General features: G+C 41.3%; 1 protein-coding gene across 2 annotated transcripts; it reads left to right on the forward strand.

The window, feature by feature from the left end:
* Window positions 1-91: 91 nt before the first annotated feature.
* Window positions 92-27188, forward strand: ip6k1 (inositol hexakisphosphate kinase 1). Of its 2 annotated transcripts, none has more exons than XM_008408345.2 (9): window positions 92-367; window positions 16222-16446; window positions 16518-16660; window positions 17507-17633; window positions 21284-21521; window positions 22433-22614; window positions 23965-24140; window positions 24792-25025; window positions 26665-27188. In XM_008408345.2, the coding sequence occupies exons 3-9, from the start codon at window positions 16544-16546 to the stop codon at window positions 27103-27105; spliced, it is 1515 nt and encodes a 504-aa protein (XP_008406567.1). In that variant the 5' UTR covers window positions 92-367; window positions 16222-16446; window positions 16518-16543; the 3' UTR covers window positions 27106-27188. The 2 variants fall into 2 exon arrangements, with proteins under 2 accessions (XP_008406567.1, XP_008406568.1); XM_008408346.2 differs by lacking the exon at window positions 92-367 and adding an exon at window positions 397-572.
* The last annotated feature ends 569 nt before the right edge of the window (window positions 27189-27757 follow it).

The raw sequence follows: 27757 nt of genomic DNA on the forward strand, positions 1-27757 counted from the left end.
TCAACATCAATGTTATGACTTTGAAAGTAAATATTATAACCATCAGTAAAAATATGGCTTTAAATCTCATGAATAATACCCCGTACCATAACACTGTCTATCTTTCAAATGGTGGACATGTGAAGTTGCATAAATCCTCTGATGTAAGTGAAGGCACCGTTTCTTGTATTTGGCAGTGCCGCAGGAAGGTGGCGCCAAAGCGCCGGAGTCGTCTTAATGAACTGTAAAATCTAAACAGTCTGCGTTAACCCTAACCGGAATAACGGTCGTTAATGAGTTAGAGCACCGAGGATCAAGATTGATGAGCTCCTCCGGTCCACCTCGCCTGTCTTCAGTGACGTCCAGCGTGCTCCCCGTGATCCTGAAGGTGTGTTGTTGTTGTGACAGCTTGGTGCAATCTAACCGGAGAGGCTGCGTAACGTCAGTCCGTGATGTTAGCCAGCACCGTTAGCATGCGAGGCTACTTAACGGCAACTAGACTCTGTGTAACGACAGTGTTTTCCGGGCGAGCCTGAGGGTCAGAGCTGCTCTTAAGGAAGGTGGAAATACGAGGGACGATGGTATAAAACGAGGTGATGTTTTATTTTGAATCTAAGCTTATTTAAATGCTGAAAGTGATCGACTTATTTCTCTTGCTGGTTGTCAGGCTAAGGTCAAGAAGCTGGCCAGTTCGGCAGCTAACGCTAACTGATACCTGTCTCTATAAACGTGTAATGTGACAGTAAGTCCTTCTGCTGGCGGGTAATGGCCGAGCCTCTGGATCAGGAGTTAAGATGTTGTTGTTTTTATAGAGGTGGCTCTCCTAAAGTTTCATTCGCTGGAAGCTGCTGTGTAGCTCTGTGTAAATATGATTATACCAAAGACCAGAGGCGTTGGTAGGTTTTACCACCCGGGGACTCAGCCCTGCTAACACATATTTAACTATTTATAGGAATTTATTGATTTGAATAAATCAGTATTTGCTTCAATATGTTATAATTAGGGTAAAATCTACATTTGCACTTTATCAGTTCATTTTATAAACATCTAAACACTGACGTTTTAGCTTAAATAAGCTTTATATAAAATAGATTGTCTTTGATCATGCAAGTCCTTTGTGGTTTTATATACATTACTACATTTTCTTGACTTAATTTATTTATTTACATTTATGTTAATCATTCAAATTGAAAAATACTTTGATTTATCCCAAAATAAAATTAATTGCTATCATCCAAGTATCTTTGAAGCGAGTGGATGGTGATGCTGTGGGCATCAAGGAAGGACCTCCAGTAGCAGTCAGTCATGCAATGAATCTGAAGAATCCTCTGATTGAAGACTGTTGCTGTATCACTGTGAGGACATGCAAACAGATTCATTTTCATGAAGAGATGGCACGACATGTCCCAGATGACACGAACAGTTGTTGGCAATCATTGCTAAACCACCTCATTTGCTATCTGAATATACGGTTAGAAAGCCAGGCAGAGAAACTTTGATTGATGGAGGAAATGCTTGAACCTCCTGCTCTGCATCCTTGAAGCCTCCTTTTCAACCCCTCTGGAATTTGTGTTGATAATTCAGGTGTTATTTGAGTTTTTAGATGCTAATCCGCTTCTCCCAGATGTAAAAAAAAAAAAAAACGACACCTTGTTGCCATGGTTACGCATGATGACAACTGTAAAAAGGCAAAAAGTTGGATCAAAAATCCTTCCAGAAACGGGAGGAAGAACTCAACCAAAAAATAATCAGTAAAATAAGCAGACCTTAATTTTTTTTTGCTCAATTTTTAAAAACAAAATGTCTCTGGTGTTGGGATTATTTATATGGATTTAGAAGCAGTTCTGCTAATAATAATAATAATATTCAAAAACGTTTATTTTTGTGTGTGGTTTCATGTTACGTAGGTGGTTACACGTCGTAAGAAAATATTTTTTTGCTAAAGTATTGTTTTGACACCTGCTCGCATTCAGGTTTCCTTCCTTGTTTACTTGCTCTACTTCAGATTTTCTGACGTCTGAAAATCAGCCGTTTGATGATATTTGTTTGATTAGACGGCTTGAATTATGCTGATTGTGTTGTCTTAATGCAGGGCTGCCTAGTCATGCTGCTTTATGAATGATCGTTTTATTAAATAGGCAGTGGCAGCTATCAGCTCGCACTGGGAGCGACTGGAAGCTTTAAACAGGATGCAGTGGCTTTTGTGGCTGCAGCATACCGCCAGATATTCTATTTTAATAACCTCTCCCCTCTCAGACGGCTTGTTTTGGTTATTCAAGATGGCATCACAGCATTAGGAGGAGAGGACAAGGATGATTTGCTTATTATTTACCAGACATTTCTCTAGAAATCCAGGGAAAACATCCAAAGCTAGTGGATATTTTAAGCTCTGTGTAGTCAGTCATTGTCCGGAACGTTATTTTTCTGAAACTTAGTTTGTATTCAAGCCAGAAAAGTGGAGCGTTTTGGAAATAATGACTCGGACTCCCGCTGAGCTGTCTCCATATGTCCCGTCTCCTGCCACCATCATTCTGGTGGGTTTTTTTTATTTGCTCCTGACAATCGTCCTCTTGTAGTATTTTATATTTTGTTTTATTTTATATTTTGCTACTGTTTCAAAACAAATATGGCGGATGACGCATCTGATTATTGCAGAAGTTTTCAAAGGCTGAACTGTGAGGCTTAGATGTTTGTAAAGTTTCTCCCAGTTACTTCCTGATAAGACAGGAAAAAAAAACACTTGAATGTTTTTATATTTTATTTAAATCTCCTGAATGGAGATGAGCTGTCTGTCTTTGTCCTGGTTTCCCTGTTTAATGTTTAGACACATATTTATTGGTTAAAGCCGGGCCTGTGTGTTTTAATGTCCAGAAAATATCAATTTTACTTCATTCTCTTTTAATTATATTTAATAGAATATCTAAATGATTCCAAACATCCAACCACTGTCTATGTCACAATAATTAATTCTGCTGGACGGTAAATTGTCCCAGAAATATTTGATAAACGATAATATTGTTTTGAGACCACTTTGAAGTAATATAATGGTAGTGGCATAATAAAAACTAATTCTCAAAGACCAATAAACTTTAAATTCTAATGAACATTGAAATGAACTGGAACTGGAAGACATTTTAAATATCCAAAATAAACGAAGCAGCAGAAACAATAAATAAAATGAGTTATAAAGTCTCTGTAAACAAAATTGTCTTTCCAAAACAGGGCTAGTTGAAAAGACTGAAAACTTTTCATCCAGTTTTTAGTAGAAAGAGAAGAGAGGAAAAACAATAAATCATGCAAATGGAAATGATTGAGTTTGTTTTAATTTATTGTGCCATTAATTGATTTATTGTTTATTGCAACAGTTCTAGTTGAGACCCTGAATATAAGAGACCAGTTAACCCAGCAGTCACGTTATTGGACTGTGGGAGGAAGCGGAGTACCCAGAGAGACTCGGACATGGAGAACATGCAAACTTCAAGCAGGAAAACTTTCATTAAACCAGTGGTTCCCAAACCTTTTCTGCCCCCCCCCCCCTCCCCCCTATGGATTACAAATAGCTGTCTGGTTGAACGACGTGTGAGGGGGGGAGAGAGGGTTCTTAGAGACTCCCTGTCTAAAAACGGGTGGGGAGGAATCGACTTTTCTTTGGGGAAAAATGAATGTATGTAGCTGAACATAGACAACAAAATCGGTAGCCTACAGGCTACTTGTTAAGCTCAAGGTGCTGTATTGATGTTAGCTAGTCATCTTTTAGCTAACATTACCTGCATCCAGCAGCTTTACTCAGCTCAGTCGGTTAATTTAGGGGAAAAACTGAAAAGTTTTTTGCGTTTTGCTGGTTTGCTGCCATGATTCTAACACACCTGTGTAGCTCTGCTCAGCAGCAGCAGGTCTCCTTCACTGCTGCACAGGTGTAAACCCAGAGCGAGCGTCGTAGCGCTCATGTTGCGTTTGAAGGCGGCTCGGAAAAACAGGTTACCACATGTTAACAACGGATTAAACAGTTTTAACTGCTGATAAAAGTGACAGAGGACACAGATATGGGAAGTGTGGAAGCCCCTACTGCATCAAATTGACAGGAATAACAGAGAGTTGGCCATTCTAAGGTAAAAACCCAGCGCATACAGCGTTCATGTTTTTTTTTCATCCAGACGGCTACCCTGCAATGGCACGGCGCCCCCCCTAGGGGGCGCGCCCCACAGTTTGGGAACCTCTGCATTAAACCAAACAGGCTAAACAGAAAATCAATACAAGCCATTATTACATTATAAAAACACTTTGAATTAAAACTGATTATGATTCAAACGAGGCACATAAACCGTTAAGTTTCTGTGTGCATAGTTCGAAAGAAAATCCTTTTAATTAACTGAAAAATAACTTAATCAAAACAAACAGTAGCCGTTATTAGAAGCTGTAATGACAATATGAGATTTCCCACAATTCTCTCTTCTTCACCCATCGTTCTGATGCTTCCTGATCTGTCAGACCGCCAGCAGGTTGGGTCCCATCACCTGGCTCACCTGTGAGGGTCCGTTACTGTGACACTTATCAACAAGCTGCATGTAATGCAATGGAGATTTGTACAACAGAGTATTAGAGCCAGATTAAAATAGTTTTAAATTAAGAGAGTAAGTTGTAAAAGTAGGAGGAAAAAAGTGGCATTAATTAGAAAAAAGCTTTAATGGAGCGAATGAGCTCTGATGCGACGTCTCAGCAAATCACTCTGGTTGTTTTTTTCAAAATATACGCAGTCATTTGTAATATTGGAACCAAACAAAGTTAATTTCGTTTTTTAAAACTATGAGAATTAAGTTATAACAGAATGAAGAAGTAATATTAAGAAGATAAAGTAGCGATTTAACTGCTAGGTGAATCTTAGCGCGGCGATAAAATGAGGAATGTTGAGCATCGTGTGAAGTTATAAACTAGTGTTAGTTTAATAACATAATTTCATCTTTCCACACATCGTAATTATTGTACAAACGACCGCAGAGCCACCAAGCTGGTCACATCAGACATTAATAACTGTTTTTTTCTAATATAACAACTTTTTTCTCAGAATTTTGTGTCTTTATTCTCCTAATGTTATGACTTCATGATGTATCTAAACAGTCGTTGATAGATTTCTGGGACTCGGTGCAGCGATTATTTCCATCTGTACCAGAGAAGTGAGCATGTCGTCTGTGAGGTTGTCATTGATGTTTCTTCAGTTTTCTTCTTTATTTAGCTGAAAAGGTGATTCTTCAGGTTAAAAGCAGAATAATTTATCTGGAGACGGAACCAGCAGCTCTTTTCTGCCATGAGAGCTGATTTGTGATGTGAATGTTTCTCATTTAAAGAAGACAGACTGACATGCTGGGCGCTGTGGCTGCTGGCTCAGGTCTGTGGTGTCAAAAGAGGCAGTGTGTGTGTGTGTGTGTGTGTGTGTGTGTGTGTGTGTGTGTGTGTGTGTGTGTGTGTGTGTGTGTGTGTGTGTGTGTGTGTTGTAGCTGATGTGGTCTGTCTCCCCTCCCAGGCGAAGGTTAACGGGACACATTGTTCTCCTGGTTTTCTGTGTGTATCACTCAGCAGCTGTTGGATTGTGTCAGGGGACCCAGCAGCAGCAGCTGTGTTTGTCTTACGTTTTTAAAATTTTTTTTTATTTTTGAAACTTAAAAGACATGAGTTTGGGATGGATGGCACCTCAAAAGTGTTGCATCTTTTTCCCAAAACTGTCTTCCAAAATCTTGATTTGTCATTTCGGTAGTTTTATTTTTCTTTTGCCGTATTTATTTCTTCCTCTGTTGTCTTTAGATTTTTCTCAGTTCCTGTATTTTCTATTTACAGATGTTAGAAATATATGAAACAAGACTAAACTAACTTACAAGCAACTTTTCAGTAAGAAATAGGAGCTTGTATAAAGTCAATAATTTCTTAATATTCATTTTTAAAAAGTACTTAATCCATTGGCAGATTATTTCACTTATAACATGGGAAAAATGTCTTGTTATAAGTGAAATAATGAAATGAAACTAGTACTTTCCCACAAATATTAAGGAATTAGACGTAAAACAAGCGCATATTTCTTGCTGAAAAGTTCTCTTTAAGTTAGTTGTGTCTTATTTCAAGTGTACCAAGATATTTGCACTAGAAACTGGACAAAATTACGTGTTAAGATTTTGTATTTTTACAGTGTAGTATGGACAAAATGCGTAATGTATTCTGGTGCTAAGCCGTTCAGTGACTTATAAACTACCAACAGTATTTTAAAGTCTGTTCTCTCAGTGAAGGACTGTAGAACTGGGTGATGTGCTCCACCTTCCTGGTTTTAGTCAGAACGCCAGCAGCAGCAGCGTTCTGGATCAGCTGCAGCTGCAGGATTGATTTCTTTAGTCAGACCTGTGAAGACGCTGCTGTAGTTGTCATTGCAACTGAAGATAAACGCATGGATGAGTTTCTCTAGATGTCGCTGGAACATTAGTCCTCTAAAACTGAAGCTGTCTCGATCGCCCCTCTTTAGGTCCAAAGAAAAAAGAAAATAACTTCAGTTTTGTTTCTGTTCAGCTGGAGAAAGTTTTGGCACATTTATCTGTTCTGAGCGTCTGTGCAGTGATCGGTGGTTCTGAGTCACCTGGTGACATGGCCTGTCACAGTAACAAAATTTGCTGGACACTAAATTATCCCAGAAGTTATTGCAATGAACGATCATATTGTTGTTTTGAGACCATTATCAAGGAGTGCAAAGGTAACGACATGATACTGCAGGTACACATGCTCTACGATCAGTAAACCTTAAATTCTGATGAACATTTAACACTGGAAAACATTTTAAATATCCAAAATAAAAAACAGAAACGGCAAATAAAAGGAATTATTAATTCTCTGTAAACACAATTGTCCTTCAAAATAAGGGCTAGTTGAGACAAAAAGAAATTGCAGGAATCTGAAAGTAGAATGAAACAAAACGTATAAATAGGATCATTTTGTGATGAGAAGGGCTGGGTTTTAATAAGGTTATACTTCTACCCACTCCTTTGAACATTTATTGTTTGCATTGCTGTAATTTTAATTGGAACTTGGTGCGTTCAATAAAATACAGAATACAGAAAAAACAAAAAATGTTTCATGTTATAGAATCCTGTGGGAACAGAAATCTTCGTTCCTTAACTTCTGCCCTGAGCGATGAATGGACAGAAGTCCTGCATGTTTTTTCTTCTGGTTTTTGTCATTTACTGAAAGCTGACGTCAAACCTGTCCTGCTTTGCTCCAAAAATGAGTTTAAGGAGTAGAAAAGTTCTTCCTCTGACGTACTGAACACCTGCAACGCCTCAGCGAACCTCTTCACAGAGTCAGTCCGACGAAAATAGAAAACCGTCTCTGCTGCAGTTTCAGTCCTTCAGGTGATGCTGATGAAATAATGCACATTTCTGGATTCCTACAGTGGAATCTGGACAGAACTTCACACGTGGTTTATTTATTGAGCATAATAATAATAATAATCATTTGTGGGATGCACAGTGGTGCACTAGGTAGCACTGTTGCCTTCCAGCAAAAAGGTTCTGGGTTCGATTCCCGGCCCGGGGTCTTTCTGCGTGGAGTGTGCATGGTGGGCTCTCTCCGGTTCTCCAGCTTCCTCCCACAGTCCAAAAACATGACTGTCAGGTTAATTGGTCTCTCTAAATTCTCCTTAGTGAGTGTGAGCCTGGTTGCTTGTCCTGTCCGTCTCTGTGTTGCCCTGTGATGGACTGGCGACCTGTCCAGGTGACCCCGCCTCTCACCCGAAACATTTGCTGGAGAGGCACCAGCACCTCCTGACCCCACTGAGGGACAAGGGTGTAAGAAAATAATAATTTAAAAACTGATGATGTGTCCTCTGAAAACGTTCACTTCCAAAAACACTAAAACTGTTGTTTACTTCAACTCTTGGATATTTCTGGAAGTCCCTAATTGGCTCTCTCATCTGTGACTTAGTGAAGGACGGAGGATTCCCAAACACACACACACACACACACACACACACACACACACACCCAGCCCTGTGGTCAGTCGGTTTGAAATAGCTGCTTAATCAGTCTGTCAGCGTTGCAGAGCTGAAGCGGACCGGCGGCTTTGTCCCGGTGATTGCTGATGATGTAAGATATGCTCACACAGATCCTCTAAGCTGATTGGCTGTCTGATCAGGTTGCTCACCACACCAAGAAGGACATGGGGGGTCAGATTAGACGTGACGTTGTTTTTACCTTTGCTTGTTTGTTGGCCTGGTGGTCAGAGTACTGAGGAACAAGAGGTTAATAATGCTGAAGACTTTTTGTAGAGCGCCGAAGACAGAAAGGTGGTTTTCTGTGGCCTGACTAAACGACTGTGATTATTTTTTAGATTTAATTTGGTTGGAGAAAAAAAACATCAAGGAATGGGTAAATAAAAGTAAAATATGGTAAAAGTAAAAAGAGGATATTTAGGTCTACAGATGGCATTAATTTTGTTTTAACAGAAGTTGATGCAACATTTGGCTGCAGTTTGTGAAAAACTAAATAAAACCTGAAGGAGTAAAGAGAGAGGGAGAGTTTTTCCTGTCAAATACGCCATTAACTGATCGTCTGCATCTCTTTAACTGTTCATTCACACCAGCCCAGTTCGGTCCGCTGCTGGACAAGAGAAATCCTACAACTGCTTAAATATTTCCTAATGACTTGTGGAGCTGGAGAACAACCAGGAAATGTTTTCTGCTGCATTCAGGAATATTCTCAATCAGCTATGGAGCCAAAAGCAGGGAAAGTTTACCAGAAGGAAAACATCACATCAACGTGAAGTAGCAACACATCTCAGAGCATCAGAAAAACCTGACCCCTCTTCCTTCTTCATCAGATAAACTTAGAGGAAACACTGCACTCCATTTGTCTGGAAGGTTTGGTTCATTTGGGGAGGTGTGAACGCGTCACCGGATCAAAAAAGCAAAATCTGCTCCGACTACAAACCTCTGGTCTCGGTTTGGTTGAAGTGAACTCTGGTTCTGTTTGAATGCATATGTGAACGCCAAGCGGACCGAAAACCACTCCTAAAGCAGGAAGTGGACTACAGCGCAGGGCATTCTGGGTAAATACAACCAAAACAAATGCGTTAGTTTAGCGCTAACAGGAAAAATGGCTCATTTTTTATTCTTTTTTTTAACCAAAGACAAAAGAGAAATCCTACAACTGCTGAAATCTGATACCTCTCCATTTTTGTTAAAATTTCCTGAAGAGCGAAGTTGCGTTCAGTGTCTTCTTCAGAGGTTTTTCTGTTGTTTCCTTCAGTGGTTCTTGGTGCAGCGCCCCCACAGGCAAGGAGGAGAACAGGTTTTTCAATTAGTTTGGTTGGTTTTACACAGAGCAGCTCAAAATGTAATGAATGTTGCAATTTTGGTCCCTGGACAGAGCATTTTAGACTACCAGGCAGCAAAACACCCTGAAAGGTGCAGTTTGCTGTTCTTCAAGCTTTTTTAATAAAAAGCAAAGATGTAAACATAGTGGACCCCATGCTGTTCACATCGGCCTGCAAACAGCTGAGAACTCGTCTAAAAATGCTTTTAGCTGCCTGTTTAAATAATTCCTTAATATGCATTAGTAAGCACAGTGAAAATAGTCTTGGCGCTACCGCAGAAGCTAACATTTGCAGTCTTATGATCTCCACTCTTTGGGGTTCAGCCAATCAGTGCCATGGGAAAAGAATGGCGCGCCTAGATTGGCTGCTTTACAAACGGCAGCCAATCAAGAGCGATGCGTCTGGGCATTTCCTGGACTGCATTTACTTACAGATATTTTAAATGTACTCAACAGAAACAAATAGGTGAGTTTTTCACAAATAACTTAGAGTTAAGAAGTCCTTCCAGTGTTGAGCCAGAGAAGGAACCAAAACCCTTGAGGACTTTTGGCATCGTTGGTTTAGACCAAGCAACAAATCATGGTTTAATAAAAACCTGATGGACTGTTTCTATTTTAACTTTAACGGAGGAGAGAAAAATGATTTGTGGAAAAGTATTTGGATGAAGATTACAGCAGTAGGAGAGATCATCTCCTGATGTGTTTGAGGTCAGTTGGATTTTTGAAATAGTCCAGTGTGTGTTGGGTTAACACACATGAAAGGACGTCCCATTGCTCACAAGCAGCCCGGACACACACCTGTCACTCCATCAATTCCCCAGAGACACAGAAACCCATAAACAACGAGGGCTCCACACACACACACACACACACACACACACACACTGATAATTTAGTAGCTCTGGCTGCTGAATCAGGCGGTACATTCTTCCTTTAAGCAGTTGGGACATATTGCGGCTCCCTGATTGATCTGCTCTTATTTTAACAGCTGTCCTGATTCTGTTTACAAGCAAAGTTCAGTTTTAAAACATCAAATCCAGAAATGTAATTGATTTTTCAGAGAATATGTGTTCATATGGTGTAAATAAAGGCATTGACATGTTAGTCTCTCTTCTTCCTTGGTTCAGTGGGTTATTGCTAATTCATTATTATAGAAAAAATAATTGTAAAATTAATTGACTGTTTTAATTCTTTGCAAACCCCTGGACCAATGAAAGTAGTGAGTCATCAGCCTCATTTAATCCTTAGCAGCATAAAAAAATAGATGCATGTTTTGCACTGGTACCAATTCTGCATAATATATCTGCTCACTACTGCTGCATAACATATCCAACTCCAATCATCGCTGTAATTTCAGTGTGTCCAATTATTGCAAGGATGCTATATTTATGCCTCTCATAACAATAACATGTTTACCCAGTTGGAGAGACTCCAAACCTACCCTGATGATTTATGTTTCAGTGGCTGTGATGCTAAAGCATTCAGAAAATGGCAGAACGCTGGCTAAAGCTCAACAAAGACAAGAAAATGTATCGTATCGGTTGAAAACGTATGTAACAACTAGGAATGGAAAAGATTAACCATTTGGAGCTTCTCCCATCCATCAGAGGGCGCTGCTGGTCGTCCTCAAGCAGGGCCAGTTGACACAGAAACAAAGATGGCGGGGCCATACCAGAACAGGAAAGGAAAGGGAAGCGGTCCAAACGGAGTCTGTTGTGGGATGAAAAATTCAGTTTATGCGGTTGATAGGTGTTTTTTTCCTTTCGAACCTTCATTAAAAGAACCACAGACGACGTATATGAATTTTATGACCAAGCTTTTGCAAAAGGAGAAGGCTCAGCAAACGGCTCCTCCGAGTCGTTCACAGAGTCGCTCACTCTGCTTGAGCAGGCCTTTTATTTGGGGAAACAAAGTCAGAAGAGATAATAAGACGGGCGGCGAGCTCTATCTAACACACGGGTCATCTAGCTCTTTCCCTTGAGAGCGAACTCCGGAGGGAACAATCAGTTCACAGGAACACAGATAGATATTCAACAGAACAATCAAAAAGTATTTGCATCACGTCATTTACTGACTCACATTAGACTGAACGTTGATTAACTATTGATTAACATTAGACTGAATATGAACTAAAGTAATAACAAAAATGATAATACCAAAAAATCTCTAACAGCGGTTCTGCTTAGAAATATAAACGCATGACGATTTTTTAAAGACGGTGAGGATGTGATAATGACGGCAATTCAATGGACAAAATGCAAAAAAACTGTCATGACATGAAAAAAAGACATGATGCCAATAAGCTCCATTGATTTTGAGGGTTTTCTAAGTTTAAAAACAGGAGAAAACCAAACCTTTCTGTTTATTCAGTCTGTGTCTAACCCAGCTGATATACAAAAAATGTTAAAATATAACGATGTGCGTCTTTTTTTAAATTCAGCACATGAAAACTGTAGCCCTTTATGTTATGGAAAGGCTGTTTTCCCTCCTGATAAAACGGGAAAAGTCGGGTTTTTAAGAAAGTTCACTGATAACTTGCGTCCCTACTAACAATTTCCATTTATTGTAGCGATAAATTCTAATGGATGATATTTTAAAAATAAAACTGACTGTATTGTTGATTATTTTTTACCGTTTTCTCCACCGTTTCTTCCATGACAGTACCAATAAATCGGTTAAATGCAGCCACTGCGTGCAGCTGGGTGACATAACTCACGTCTTTATGTAACCTGTTCCATGTGGGAATGTTTCTGCAGATCAATGTTTGTGTTTGTGGGACTCTGACTGCCGCGCTGTTCAGTCACGGCCACAGTTATCTAAAGATGACAGCAATGAAGCAATAAGTTCAGTTTTGTTATCACAATGGCAACAGAAATGTAATTTTATGTCAATGCAAAATGGAAGAAATTTTAAATAAAGCTTTCGTAGTCATACAATAAGTTGTAGGACTTTTAGACAGAATCACAACTCACACATTCATGGGCCATGACGACGACACGATTTACAATAAATAAAGAACTAAACAGCATTAATTAGAATTGGGCCATGTGGACTTAAGTTTTATAATGATAAAAATAACAATAAAATTATTTATTTACTTCTTTTTTTAGGCAACTAAATAACTGATTCAGGAATTAAAGCCCCACAAACACAAATCCTGCTCTTCCAAAGCATTCCCACTTATAATACTCTTCTTAAGGACTCCAGTCACGTAAAGAAGTGAGATTTGTGTTATAAACTGTACACAGTAACTGCATTTAATTATATTTGAAATGTATTGATAGAAACATGGGAGAAAATAGTAAAACTAACAAGCCCAAAACTACGCACAGCTTCAGGAGGTTTTAAACATCATTAATGGGAATTTATTGTGATAACAATAAATCAAAATTCTTATCATAAGAAATGTATCACAATAAATAAAAAAATGATACGATGGTGTTAATATCGTCCTGCTCCTTCCCAGCTGCTAGATGAATAAAATCATTATTTCCATTGAAACAACGAGGTTTTCTCCTGCTGGTTTGATCGTTACTGGACCACGTCTTGTTGCTGAAAGCAGATTTTTAAGCTGCATTAAACAGGAAGCACGTATACATGTCCTTCTCAAATAATTAGCATATTGTGATGAAGTTCATTATTTTCCATAATGTGATGATAAAAATTAAACTGTCATATATTTTAGATTCATTGCACACCAACTGAAACATTTCAGGTCTTTTATTGTTTTACTACTGATGATTTTGGCAAACAGCTCATGAAAACCCAAAATCCCCGTCTCAAAAAATTAGCATATCATGAAAAGGTTTTCTGAACGAGCAGCTAACCTGATCATCTGAATCAACGAAGTAACTCTAAAAGATTCCTGAGGCTTTTAAAAACTCCCAGCCTGGTTCATTACTCAAAACCGCAACCATGGGTCAGACTGTGGGTCAGACAGAAGGCCATCATTGACAAGCAAGAGGGTGAGACACAGAAAGACATTTCTGAACCAATAGGCTGAACCCAGAGTGCTGAATCAAGGCATCTCAGTTGGAAGGAAGAAGTGTGACAGGAAACGCTGCACAACGAGACGAGGTGACCGGACCCTGAGGAAGATGGTGGAGAAGGTCCGATTCCAGACCGTGGGGGAAGCAGTGGACTGAGTCTGGAGTAGAAACATCCAGAGCCACTGTGCACAGGCATGTGCAGGAAATGGGCTACAGGTGCTGCACTCCCCAGGTCAAAGGTCAAGCCACTGTTGAACCAGAAACGGTGGCAGAAGCTCCTGACCTGGGCTACAGAGAAGCAGCACTGGACTGTTGCTCAGTGGTCCAAAGTACTTTTTTCGGATGAAAGCAAATTTCGCATGTCAAATCAAGGTGCCAGAGTCTGGAGGAAGACTGGAGAGAAGGAAATGCCAGAAGGCCAGAAGTCCTGTGTTCAGTACCCACAGTCAGTGATGGTCTGGGGAACCATGTCAGCTGCTGGTGTTGGTCCACTGGGTTTTATCAAGGGCAGGTCAATGCAGCAGCTATCAGGAGGTTTTGGAGMACTTCATGCTTCCATCTGCTGAAAAGCTTTATGGAGATGAAGATTTCATTTTTCAACACGACCTGCTCACAGTGAGAAAACCACTGGTATACTGACCATGGTGCCGCTGTTGGCCTGCCAACTCTCCTGACCTGAACCCCATAGACAATCTGTGGGATATTGTGAAGAGAAAGTTGAGAGACGCAAGACCCAACGCTCTGGATGAGCTTAAAGCCGCTATCAAAGCATCCTGGGCTCCATGACACCTCAGCAGAGCCACAGGCTGATGGCCTCCATGCTGCATTGAATGCTGCAAAAGGATTCCTGACCAAGTATTGATGCATAACTGAACATAATTATTTGAAGGTTGACTTTTTTGGTATTAAAACACTTTTCTTTTATTGGTCGGATGAAATATGCTAATTTTTTGAGACGGATTTTGGGTTTTCATGAGCCGTTTGCCAAAATCATCAGTATTAAAACAATAAAAGACCTGAAATATTTCAGCTTGTGTGCAATGAATCTAAACTGCATGACAGTTGAATTTTTATCATTACATTTAGGAAAATAATTAACTTTATCACAATATGCTAATTTTTTGAGAAGGACCTGTATATCAGGCCCAGAGAACCTGAACGGATCAAACTTAAATAGTGAGCCAGCATGCAGTGCAGGTCCTGCTGCTGCTCTCCATGCAGATTGTTTACGGTTCATTTTTTTCTTAATCTTTATAAACATTTCTAATATTGTATTAAAAAAGGCTTAAGTGGTAAAATGAAAATCTGCAGAATGTGCCAATATTTTTAATCAGATTTAACCCTGAGAGTAATCAAAAGATTCATCGATTACCAGTTGATCATTAGTTGCAGGGCTGCTGTTTTGTCAAGCTAACACGTTTCAGATCGGTGAAACAAACGGCGGCTCCTTGAAGGTCACGACTCAGAGGTTCTGCTGATCCCGGAGCAGATGTGACCCGATGTTCACAGATCGCTCCTCTAACTGAAATGCATTGCTCATGGGAAAGACCGGGTTTGTGTGTGTGTGTGTGTGTGTGTGTGTGTGTGTGTGTGTGTGTGTGTGTGTGTGTGTGTGTGGGTCGGTCACACTTGGTCAAGGTTAGATTGTGACTTAAGATCCGACAGGAGTTTTTCCGCTGCGGTTATATTTCTGCACCCTGTGAAGAGTCGTGTTTGTGTTAAAGCGTTTGTTACCGTGGCGACGCGCTGGACTGGGTCATTCCCGTCCTTTCACAAGGTCGTTCACCTCATGCACTGCTGGTTCTGGTCCTGGTTCTGGTGGATCTAATTGCTTTAACTCCTCCGGGCCGTCTGAGATGTTGGTTGACATCAGGACTCTGTGGGTTCTTAAGTTCTGCAACAAGAAACTGTGAAAATATCTGTTTATGAACTGAAACGATTAATTAAAATAATCGTCAACTGGCCATTTGCTGAAAGAACATGTTCAGAGCAGTGATTAAGCCAAAATGTACAAAATATGTCTATATTTTGCATTTAAGATAAAAACACATTTTGTAACTAATGTTTTATTCTTAAGATGTATCGATTTAGCGTCACACGATTTAGTTTCACTAAAAAGAATGTTGGTGCCGCATTTTAGGCAATAAAATGTTTATTTTGTTATTTTAAAAATATATATTTAATTCTTTAGTTATTTAGTTATATAGAAATATTTTATTGTATTTCTAATATTCTACAAATGCATGTAAGTTTTTAAATTAAAATTCTGTGGAACGTCTGAATTTTTGAAAATCTATAATTGATTACTAAAATTATTTGTAGTTGCATCCCCAATAATTTTCTAAGTAAGTTAGAAAATTATTGAAGCTTTTATTTATTTTAAGTACTTGTAGTATATTACGTGGATTATTTGCACTCAGAATCATGTTTTCAAACTTTTATTTCTGTTAATTTTGATGCTTTTCTACTTGGAATTAAAAATAAAACATCTCAGCCTGGCCCTAATATCCAAATAGATGGAAACTAAAACAAGATGGCGCCCCACGGCGTGCTAACATCACTCTGAACTTTGGAAACCCAAGGAGGTCAATGATGAGAAAAAAATACAGATTTTCCAAACACTAAAAACCAGAAAAAGTGATTAATCGATGAGATTGATTTATCGTCCCGCCCCGGTTAAACGTGTCAACATGTCTTCCTCCAGGCTACGACTGGAAGCTGGACTCTGCTCAGATGTTTTCTACTCTTTCATTAGAAAACGGTTAATTGGATCTGGCGGTCCCTAGGAACCGTGTTTGGCCTCCTTCTGTTTTTAGGACACATTGTTTTAGCTTTTAGGGAACCAGAAAACAGAACGCCTCTCTGATACGAGTCACTGAGTCTCTGCTTTGTGTCACTTGCTGTCCTTGCAGTGCGCGGCGGCGACCCCCCACTGACTGACACCCTGCGGGTCCTCCTCATCCTGTCCCCCAGGGCCCAACTTCAGCGCATCAGGATTCTGTTGGTGGCGGTTTGGAATCTCATTAGACGCTTCATTAAGTGGCTATTCGGTCTGGCGCCGCCTCCCCCCGGGGCCGGCGTGCGCTCCCAGCAGCCCGTGGTGCCCTGCGCCGACCCCTCCCGAGCCCATGTTCAGGGTAAGACCCGGCCGCGACCTGCTCTAAACGGATCGGCCTTCATCGTTTGATGTTGTCCTCCTCGTCAGCAGGAATTGCGGTGCGTCCGCCAGGAGCCATGTGCCTCCCTCCACCCAACAGCATGGACAGTAAGCAACAGGGGCCGGTGACCGGGGGAGGGGCGGTACCTAAACCACAAGATGGAGGCGTTTCTCTGGAGCCCTTCGTTCACCAGGTGGGCCGGACCCGGCAAAAAGCCCTGAATACCACGAACCTGACTTTTACACTGCAAAAACTAAAATCTTACCAAGTCAGTTTAGTTTCTAGTGCAAATATCTTAATACTTGAATTAAGACACATAAAACACAACTAACTTATAAGTAACTTTTTATTAAGATATAGCAGCTTGTCTTAAGCCAATAATTCCTTAATATAGATGAAAAAGTTCTAGTTCCATCATCAGATGATTTCACTTAAAACACAACATTTTTCCCAGCCAGTGAATTTAGTACTTTTTTTTAAATCAATGTTAAGGAATTATTAACCTAAAGGCAACATTTGATGCGTCTAAAAACACTTAAAAAAATATCATCCAAATAAGTAAATGTTTTTTGGTGTCTAGAAGATGAACCGTTTCAAAACCTTTCTGAATCTAACGTCACGTTACCTAGCAACCCCAGCAGAGCTCCAGCATGTTTGGTCAGCTGGTTTTACCTCACTTTGGATTTAAAGTGACAGGACGCCCTAAAACAGCTCAAAAGAGGCAGAACTGACCAGACTGAAATCTCATTATCCCAGAATCATGATGAACATGTTTATATCTCTCCTGACATGTTCCAGGAAGTAACGTCGCCTTTAAAACAAACGCCTGTGTCTCGCTAAAAAGCTGTTTCTAAGTTAATTCAAGTTTTTTAAGATTTGCACTAGAAACTAAACTAAAAATACTTGGTAAGATTTTGTGTTTTTACAGTTCTTTGTTTACGTCAGTAAATCCAGGATGCCTGGCAGCTTTTCATATGTGTGTGTCTCTGTGTGTGTATGTGTGTGTGTGTGTGTGTCTCTCTGTGTGTGTGTGTTGCAGGTGGGGGGTCACAGCAGCATGATGCGGTACGATGACCACACTGTGTGTAAGCCTCTGATCAGCAGAGAGCAGCGCTTCTATGAGTCTCTGCCTCCTGAGATGAAGGAGTTCACTCCCGAGTATAAAGGTCAGTCGCCGCTCTCTGATGTTTCGGATCAGAACCGCCAGCATTATGGCTGCTGCGGCGCACATTGCTGGAGCTGAGACGATTAATCGGATTAATTGTGATTAATCAATGATGAAAATAATCATCAACTAATTTAGTAAGTCTCTCTGAGGTCCAGTAACATTCGCTCAGCTCAGAATATCTCCCTGCCAAACGGCTGGAGAGGCAGAGTGACGCTGAGGAGGAAGGAGATCCGGATGTTTAGTGGAAGAGGAGACGTAGCGGCTCTGTTCTCCATCAGCGGCCGCTGCTGGATCTGCCTGACAGCCTGATGACGTAGAAACAGACCCGAACAAACGCAGACGCCGTTGGTCCTGTTCCCTGTGTTAGAAGAAACACTTCATGGTTGATGGAGCAGGCGTCTTATTAATCAGTCTGTTAAAAGAAGACGTGCTTTTTATGGCTCTTTTCTTTAAAGCTGGCCTGTTTTACTTCCTTGAACAGGTCAGGATAGATATATACAAAACAAAACATGTTCATAAAAACAATTTTTTTGCACAAGATTGTTTTCAGATGGAGATTTTATTCTGCTCAGCTTTGTGTATTTAGAGCTGTTTTAGGGCGTCCTGTCACTTTAAAACCAAATAATCTGCTGCTGGCCACGCCCCCAAATCAACGTTTGTAATCAAACATAAAAATGACTGCATACATACAAGCAATTATCCAACTGTATAGTTTTGAAAAGCATCAGCGGGACCTCCTGCTCAACCAACAGTAACGCAGCAAGTGGTTTCTGGACGGCAAGTCAACAAGAAAACATTTGTTTTTTTCAGCAGCCACTGTACAGCGCAAGCAGCGGTAAAACCAGCTGACCAAACGTGCTGGAACTCTGCTAGGGTTGCTAGGTAACGGACTGGGTTGCTAGGCAATGGCAAAGTGTGACTCGAGGTTCGAGAGATTTTTGAAATGGCTTGTTTTCCAGACACCAGAATCGGTTTGGTGGTTTTTTTAAGTGCTTGGGTTGTTTTTAGAAGCAGAAGAGGCCAAACTGGAAGTGCAAAAATGTGCAAAATGTAAATTTTGCATAATGGTTCCCTTTTAATTTTTTGAAATTTTTTCTCTTTGTTTTTGCTCATGATCTTAAACACTGGGATGTGTTGAAAGAAAGAAGAGGGTGAATAATGTTCAGAGTTTGAGTTGGGCTGATAGATGAGGTGAAAGCAGGAACCTGGCAGCTTGTTGTGACGGTCCAGCCGGACCCAGAGAGCCCAAACTGTCAGCTGCACACGTCGCCCAGCAGCGCCACGGCAGATAGAGAGGAAACCATCAACCTGCTGCAATCAGTCCCAAAACCAGGACGCGACACAAACTGTGGAAACCAGTTTGTTTCCACACTTTGAGCTCTTTGTTGGAATAAATCACAGCAGCTTTAATGGGACAAATTCACAGTTTAAACTGAGACGCAGCTCTGAAAGCCAGACGTTCGGTTGTGTTTGGAGGAATTACTCCATAATCATCTGAAATAATGCATGCAGTTTGGTGAGGTTATGTCCCTGGGAGGGACTGAAAGGCCTTTAGAGAAAATGAACAAGAAGCACGGACATGTTGGCGCAGCTGGAGCACTTCCTGTTCCCACAGGATGCAAAAGGAAAAACCTTTAGTCTGCTGGTGAAGCAGGGATTCTCAAACCTCTCATTACATCGTGAACAAAGTCTTATCCTGACAGCGGCAACATCTCAAAGCTAAAAGTGTTTTCAGGATTGCTACTTTTACCATTTTCTCCAAATTTGGATCCATGACATCATCAATAAATTTGATTAGATACAGATCAGTGATAAATTTAATTTTTCTTCTGGTTCTGATGAATTTCAAAATGTGAAAACTTTTTTTTTTTTTTAAATCATCAGCTTTATCACACAAATAACACAAAATATCAAGATAAGAACTGAAGTCCGATAACATGACAGCTGCTAATCCACCTCATTTGCTTTTGCTGCTCCTCGTTTTTAATCTGTCCAGCCGTTTGGGTGGAACTCTGCTGGAAATGAGGACACGACCTCTGATGGTTCCTCCCGCTCTGCATCCATCAACATTTTTTTTTTTTCTCAACTCCTCTGGGATTTGGGGTCAAAGTTCGGGTGTTATTTTGAGTTTTTAGATTCTAATTAGCTGCTCTCTTTTGTAAAAACAGTACCTTGTTACCATGGTTACACATCGTAGTTGTCTAAAAGTTAAAAACTAGGAGCAAAAATGCTCCCAAGGTGCACAGCATCCAGGCCAGAGGGAATAATTGCATCCAGCGACTGAAATAAAAGAAATGAGCAGAAGTCAAGAGAAAGAACCAATCAGAGCTGCTATTGTAGCGAAAACTATGGAGAAATATTTGTGTTTGCAGATTTTATTGCGTGGATAGAAAAAAATCCTTCTGGGAGCTCTCTAATATCTGAGTCAGGGAAGTTGAGTTCAGGTATATTTGAATGGAAACGGACTCCCTCTGCAGGTCTGACGCCGTTAGGGGATATTTTCTCCGGTGGGTCTGCGTTCCCACCAGTCCTCCCCTCTGTTGACGGCCGCCCAGCCAGCCTATATTTAGCCTTGGATCCCTGCCTGCTGCCATTGTCCCGCTGATTAAATAACGGCAGACAGACAGCTGCCCAGGAGCAACTTCTCCAAGCAGTCAAGGTTGTTTTGCCCACATATTTTCTGACACTATCTGATGAAACATCGCGCTGCTCAGTGGTTCTGCAGATGGAGGCGCCTCTGCAGAAGATGCTGGCAGGTGGAAAGTTAGATTAATTACACGAAAGAGAAGCTGAGCTGACTTTTATTGTGACGTTATTATGAACAGAGGGAGCTTCCTGCTGGTTTCTCTGGAAATAAATAGGAAAATTAGATCTGAAGCAGGAAGACTTAATGGTTTGTTTTGTTTATTTTTGCCTCTGTGGCCGAGCGCATTACCCGACACTCAGTCCAGGTTAGGAAAATATGCCAGATTTGAATAAACGTCTAATCGCACTGAGGATCTGCAGTGGAAACAATGGACTGCAAAAACACAAAATCTTACCAAGTAGTTTTGGTCTAGTTTCCACTGCAAATATCTTATTCCACTTGAAATAAGAGTCACAGCAGCTTTAATGGGACAAATTCGCAGTTTAAACTGAGACGCAGCTCTGAAAGCCAGACGTTCGGTTGTGTTTGTCTGGAGATTTAAGAGTCTGTCTTAAGTCAATAGTTCTTAATATTGATGAAAAAGTTCTAGTTACTCTGGCAGATTATTTCACTTGAAACATGGAAAAATGTTTTGTTATAAGTTAAATAATCTACAAGTCATCAATATTAAAAAATGATTTGCTTTAAATGAGCTCCTATAACTTGCAGAAAAGTTCTTGTGACGTCACACTCGTAGCTGACAGCCATCTTGGCTGACAATGGGGTTGCTATGACAACAATAAACAAGCCACAAGCGTAGGACTCGCTCTCGCCTTGATCCTATCTGACATATAAACAATACAAGTGCATCACAACTAGTCTCCCACCCCTGGGTAACGATGAGATGAATATCGGTGATATTTACTGTAGTACTTTCTGCCAAACTAGCAAAAGTAGCTCAGCAGCATTAAAACCGGTTGAACGCCTGTTTCTGATCGTCTCTGTCTGGTTCTGTCCGTCAGGCGTGGTCCTGGTGTGCTTCGAAGGCGACTCCGACGGCTACATCAACCTGGTGGCGTACCCCTACTTGGACAACACGGAGGGCGTGACGGGGGAGCAGGAGGAGCGGGACCCCCCGGAGAGGGAGCAGCCGAGGCGGAAGCAGTCAAGGCGCAGCCTCCGCCGATCCTCCTCCTCCTCCGAATACAAGGAGGAGCGGGCCGAGTGGAGGGAGCCGCATGACACCGACTGCTCCGACAAGTAACAAACCTGTCCACTTCATCACCGAGCTGCGCTTCCATTACAAAACTTTACAAATATTCTGCTCATGTCACAAAAACACTTTTGTTATTGCGGTGTTTCAATTAAATAAGAAACACTGCAGAAGAGTTTTCCCTCGTTTTAGTTGCTTTTCTTTTCTTGAGTTTGCTCATGCTGTAAGTAATTAGAAAATGCCGCGCCGTCGTCATCCATTTTCCACTAATAGTAACTGTTGTTGATCGTGTGACTCATGAAGCAAAAAAAGTGTTTCCATTGCAATTTTGCAAAATAAACCAATTTCGATACAACGAAAAAAAATCGCCTCGTTCATTAAGCGCGCTGATTTTAGAAATGTCAAATTGCTCAATTATAGACTAGTGGCAGCATAACGCCACATGTTTAAGATCCGCCCTCCACCTCCCAGCTGGAGGGCAAAAAGCTGCTCGCTGGTGACGACTAGCACTGGTTTTAGCTGCTAAGTTGTCAATATAACGCGCTAAATCTTGAATGTATGTGTGATGTATAAAAGAAAAATGAAGGTGGTGCTTTGCTACTAATTGTCAACACTATGACAACTAGATAGCAAGATCAGGAAAAAGTTTTAATTATCAAAAAAATAGTGAGGAGAGGAAAGTAGCTCAGTTACGCTAGCTTGACTTTGACAAACTTAACATGTAGATGTGCTGCAGAATTCTGTGTTTCGGTTCAATTAAAAATTGCGGGAAATTTCCGGATGTAAACAATAACATGCAACATGTCTATAGTGTTAATGGAAGCACAGCTACTGATAACAATGATAAAAAATATTCACAAGATGTGCAATATATTGACTGTCGTTCTTTCCTGGAATGAACGACGGTTCATTAAATCACGATAACTCTTTACGTTAACAACCTGCTTTCCTGCTTCAGTTTCACAGAACTGAAGAGTCCCCGGCTGGACACAAAGGTCCTCTCGGACGTCCCGTTCCAGATGCTGGACTGTAACAGCGACTTGGCCTCGGAGAAGATCAGCTTCAACCCCTGGAGCCTGGTGTGCCACAAGCAGCAGCTCAGCCGCATGAGATCCGAGTCCAAGGACCGCAAGCTCTTCAGTATCCTTCATCCTGCACTCAGCTGTGGAATCACCTGTTTCACTCGGCCAATCGCATCGCAGCAACTCAAAGCACAGGAAGTTCATGGAGTCTTTTTGTTTTGCAGTTCCTCCAGGATTTCATAATAATCTTTGTGATTTTTTTCCCCCCCCTAATCAGAATTACAGATTTTGTGGTGCTACTTTAGAAATGTTTGCTGGAACTTCTGCAGTACTTTTTCTCATTAAACCCCTTCCAAAAACTACATATACAAATATAAGAAAAAAAACAACAACAAACAGGCAGATTAAACTAAAATAGGTCGCTTTTTGTTACCATATCAATCATGGACCATAACTGAGGCTGAGGCAGCAGGTTAGTATAAGTAAGAAATGCTGCCACCTGCAGGTGGGAGTTGGCGTCACTTTAACCCGGTGGTGCCGTGTTGTTTTGTTTTGTTTTGTTTTTTTACCACCACTTTTTTAGTGAACATTTTGCAATGAACTCACAATCATTAACTAGTGCAAATAAATACATAAATCTGCATGAATATTTGGAATCACAGAATCTTCAACAACTGGAATGTAATCCTTTTTTAGCTTCTTTTAACAGAACTTCTTAAAAAGACAAGTTAAACCAAAAATTATGAAAAATATTGTGTTATCTTTCTAAGACTATGACTTTTTTAATACCTGAATTTTATTTAAGCTACAAAAAAAATAACTTTTGGCATAAAATGACATAAGCCAATATTTTTGGAAGTCGAATATATTCATACAGTTAAAAACAGAAACAGATAATTTACCAGCTTAGAAGACAAAAATTCTCTTAACTTTATTTTTAAACATTTGATTTTACCCACAAGTTATTAAAAACTATAAAACCTCATGTCCCTTAATTTGAAGGAGCAAAATTTGAAGAAAAAAAACCTCATCTATCAACATTTTAAATGTACTTCAATGAAGATTTAGACAGTTAACATCAGGATTGGCTGATTTTTATTTTTTTTTTTTAACACATCAGCATTAATTCAATTAGTAAAACTTGCTTGGCTGTTTTTTCAGGGTGTCGAAATGGTTGACAAATTCATATAATATCAGTAAATATCAGGCATTGTTCATAACAGACGTATAAATATCGAATATTGGAATCGGCTGAAATTTTCTAGCCTGTAAATCCCAACTTTTGTTGTGAAAGAAAGCAGAAATCTTTTATTTCTCTCTAGGTCAAATATATTTGTGTATTTTTCCAACTGACATTCTTAAAACTAGATCCGAGTCAGTCGATGAAATCCTCCAGGTTTTGTAAAAATCCTCCAGGTTTTGTAAAAATCCTCCAGGTTTTATTCCATAACTGCGGCGTCTCAACCAGAGTTCCTGCTGCTGGAGAACGTCGTCCACCACTTCTCCTTCCCCTGCATCCTGGACCTGAAGATGGGAACCCGGCAGCATGGCGACGACGCCACGGAGGAGAAGGCGGCCCGGCAGATGAAGAAATGCGCGCAGAGCACTTCGGCGACGCTGGGCGTCAGAGTGTGTGGCATGCAGGTAGAACGGCGAAGGAAGCGCATCAGGATGCAGCAGCAGAAACTCCCATCAGTCCATCTTTCATTAACCCAACGTCACGCTTCACTCAGCTGCAGAAAAGTCGACAGAATAGCTTAAATTTGAAACGTTACGTTCAAGTTTTATTCAGTTTCCAGCTTGTTTTGGGGAATTACTTCCTTAAATTTACATTTTTCACATTTTTGTTCCTCTATTTGGGTTTCTGCTGCTTCTAAAAAGAAAACAGCCCAAGCGCTTAAAAGAACCCACCCAGCTGGGGGGTTTTGGCAATAAGTTAATGTTTTCTGGAGTCTGGAAAATGAGCCATTTCAAAAAACCTTCTGATTGTTGAGCGACCCAGGCTGAGCTGCATGTGCTGTACAATGGCTGCTGGAAAACACAAGTGTTTTGTTTTAGGATGACAGATCACCCTAAAACAGCTCAGTATAGGCAGAAGTGAGCAGATTAAAATCTTATTATCTAAGAATGATGTTGTGCTAAAACGTAATGAGCATGTTTTGTTTAGACCGATCCTAACTTGTTCAAGGAAGCATTAAAGTTCACCTTTAAAACCTCGCAGAGCTGCAGCCAGTGTTACTCTCTGCAGAGTGATTTGGTGATGAATTATCTAAACGTCGCCTTCTCCCCCTGCAGGTGTACCAGCTGAGTACCGGCCACTACCTCTGCAGGAACAAGTACTACGGGCGCAGCCTGTCGACCGAAGGCTTCCGCCAGGCGCTCCACCAGTTCCTGGACAACGGGAAGCACCTGAGGCGGGACCTCTTTGAGCCGATGCTGAATAAACTCCGCAGCCTGAAGGTGGTGCTAGAGAGGCAGGCGTCCTACCGCTTCTACTCTTCCTCGCTGCTCATCATCTACGACGGAAAGGTGAGCAGATGGGCAGGTTTCCAATTAAATCTTTATTATGTGATTATTTGTAAGAGATCACTGAGGTGGATTAGCTACCGCTGCTATTAGCTAAGCTAACAGTGCAGTGGTTGATTAGCCCATTCAAATGCCACTCTGCTGATGATCTGTCAGATGGTGTTTAGGTCACCTTTTTTATTTCTTTTTTTTAAACTGAACCAAAACACAGAATTCTGCAGCTCACCTATAAGTTAAAGTTGTCAAAGTCAAGCTTAGCATAGCTAACTTACTTCCTTATCCCTTGCTATTTTTTTCTTAATTAAAACTTCCTGATGTTATTATCTAGTTCTTGTCTTGCTAACAAGTAACAGCAAAGCACTGCATCCCTTTTTCTTCTATACGTTTAAGAGTTGGCGTGTTATGTTGTCAACTTGACAGTGAAACCAATGCTGGCCATCGTCAGGGAGAATTTTTTAATATTATTTAGGTTTTGTTCAGTTAGTAAGTGCTTCAGTTGCCTTCTTACCAAATACTTTTTTACTCTTATTGAGTAAATGTTTTTTAAACGTCTAAGTAAAAAGTAAAGTGTCATTCTCTTATTTTTTTTAATTTTTGGATACTCTACCCATTTCTGACTGAAATGAAGCTCAGATTAATTGTTTTAGTGAAAGTCTCACTGAATCGTGTGACGTCTCAGGTTTGAGTTTCTGAATGTAAAACTACAAGCTGAGGTTTTTCTGCTTCTATTTTTGGTCTGTAACTCCTGAGGGAGACGCGCTTGAAGAATAAAATGAGACGACGTGGAGCTGAGACTGAACCCAAACTGTCAGCCTCTGCAAGGGAACGGGCTAAATAAAGACGCTCGCATCAGAACCGAGCAGAACCGCGGTTCAGATGATCCTCTGTAGCTTCACTGCTGAGGAAATCTGCAAGATTTCAATGATTAAATCGTAATTTTTCCGACTCTTCCTTTGTAATTCTGGACTGACAGTTTATTAACCCATAAATGGCCGCTCGAGCTAATTTAACAAGTTTTTAAGTCTTATGAGTAAATCTATTTGTTACAAAGATACAAACCATATTAAAAATATACTATAAATGTCATATACTATATCTCAAAATTCAAAGGAATAAGTCTCCTGTCGGAAAATAAATGGTAATGCTGAATCTAGAATCAATAACTGAACTAATAATAATCACAGTAATGTAATAAATCAATTGGTTTCACTGATGCCTTGCAGTCAGAAGGTTCTGGGTTTGAATCCCGGCCTGCGTTCCTCCCCGGGTTTTCCGGTTTCCTCCCACAATCCAGAAACGGGACAGTTTTCCACCTGACAGTCCGGTTGACTGGGTTTGAACAAAATGTCAACATTTCAGCTACATTTTCATCTGCTGTGGCGCTGTGGAGTCAAACCAACCAAACTCTTTGGGCAACCTGTTCCCCTCCTCGCCTGTGGGGGCGCTGCACCGGGAACCCCTGAAGGAAACAACATGAAAGAGGGGAACGGCTTTTGCGGTTAGTTTGGATGGTTTGACTCAGAGCAGCTGAAAATGTAACAGCTGTTACGGGACTATCAGGTGTGAGAACTTCCTGGTTCTGTTGGTTTATAAACCGGACCGTTTCGGACCTGGTTGACCGACTCTTCTCGTTCTGCTGCAGGGGTCTGAAGCCGCCCCGGTGCCCGGCCCACGTCTGAGCGCCATCCCTGCAGAGCTCCATGCTGCTCCCCCTCCTCACTCCAACACTTCCAGTGAAACGGATTTCAACCAGAACCAGGACCAGGACTTGGTCCTGGAGCCTCTGTCCTCTCAGGGACCCGAACATTCGGCGCCAGACGCCCCCCCCTCTCCCTTCCCGCCCATCGTGACAGACTGCTGCCCCTTTGTGCCCTGCCCCCCGTCAAAATGTCCTTCCCCCCCACCGCCGCCTCCTCAGCAGCCCCCTCTGGTGGACGTTCGCATGATCGACTTCGCCCACTCCACCTTCAAGGGTTTCCGTGGCGACACGGCTGTGCACAACGGCCCGGACCCGGGCTACGTGTTCGGACTGGACAGCCTGATCCAGATTCTAGAGAGCCTTCGAGACGAGAACCTGCCGTAGCTCCAGAGGCTCCCGTGCGGTTCTGTCGGACCAAACCGGCTCGGTTCTGTTCAAAAAACAACAAAAAAAGTCCTCCCACTCTAGAGACTGATCGGTCTTTAAGCAAACACACACACACACACACACACACACCTCTTACTGTGAGTCCATTCAGGTCGGACCGCACCGAGGAGACGGGACGGCGCCGCCAAAATGGCCGCACACCAAACTATGATGTCTCCTTATGAGGACCTTTGTGGTTTAAAGCATTCCCTCACCATCACACATCAATGCCTAACCACCGAGCGAGCGGCGGTGACATCACAGCAGGTGGCCCGCCGCCGTCCTGAGGGGATTTTAACTGCTTTAATCCAGAACGGTGCCGGTTCTGATAAAACGTTACAAACAGCAGCTGAAACTACAGAGAAGGGTTTTAATTGTGCATAAATATATAAAGAAAGCTGCGACTGCAACCTGTGGGCTGGCAGAAGAAGGGAGCCAGTGTGGCCACTAGGGGGAGTGTTTTTCTAGATTAAAGCATATCATCTTTAAGGGAAGCTCAAACTTCAGAGGATTTCCTCGTCCTGTCGGTCGGACTCAACCACATCCTGGGAACGTTGTGGTTGGACGAAACGTCCAGATTGACCAATCAGCTCCAATCCCAGCGCAGCTC

This window comes from Poecilia reticulata, linkage group LG5, assembly GCF_000633615.1.
Source record: "Poecilia reticulata strain Guanapo linkage group LG5, Guppy_female_1.0+MT, whole genome shotgun sequence".
Taxonomy (NCBI): domain Eukaryota; kingdom Metazoa; phylum Chordata; class Actinopteri; order Cyprinodontiformes; family Poeciliidae; genus Poecilia; species Poecilia reticulata.

Coding starts and splice junctions, on each gene's coding strand:
- ip6k1 (XM_008408345.2), top strand. CDS start 16,544: ATGTGCCTCCCTCCACCCAACAGCATGGACAGTAAGCAACAGGGGCCG. Junction 22,615..23,964: donor CAAGGACCGCAAGCTCTTCA/GTATCCTTCATC, acceptor CGTCTCAACCAG/AGTTCCTGCTGCTGGAGAAC. Junction 25,026..26,664: donor TCATCATCTACGACGGAAAG/GTGAGCAGATGG, acceptor GTTCTGCTGCAG/GGGTCTGAAGCCGCCCCGGT.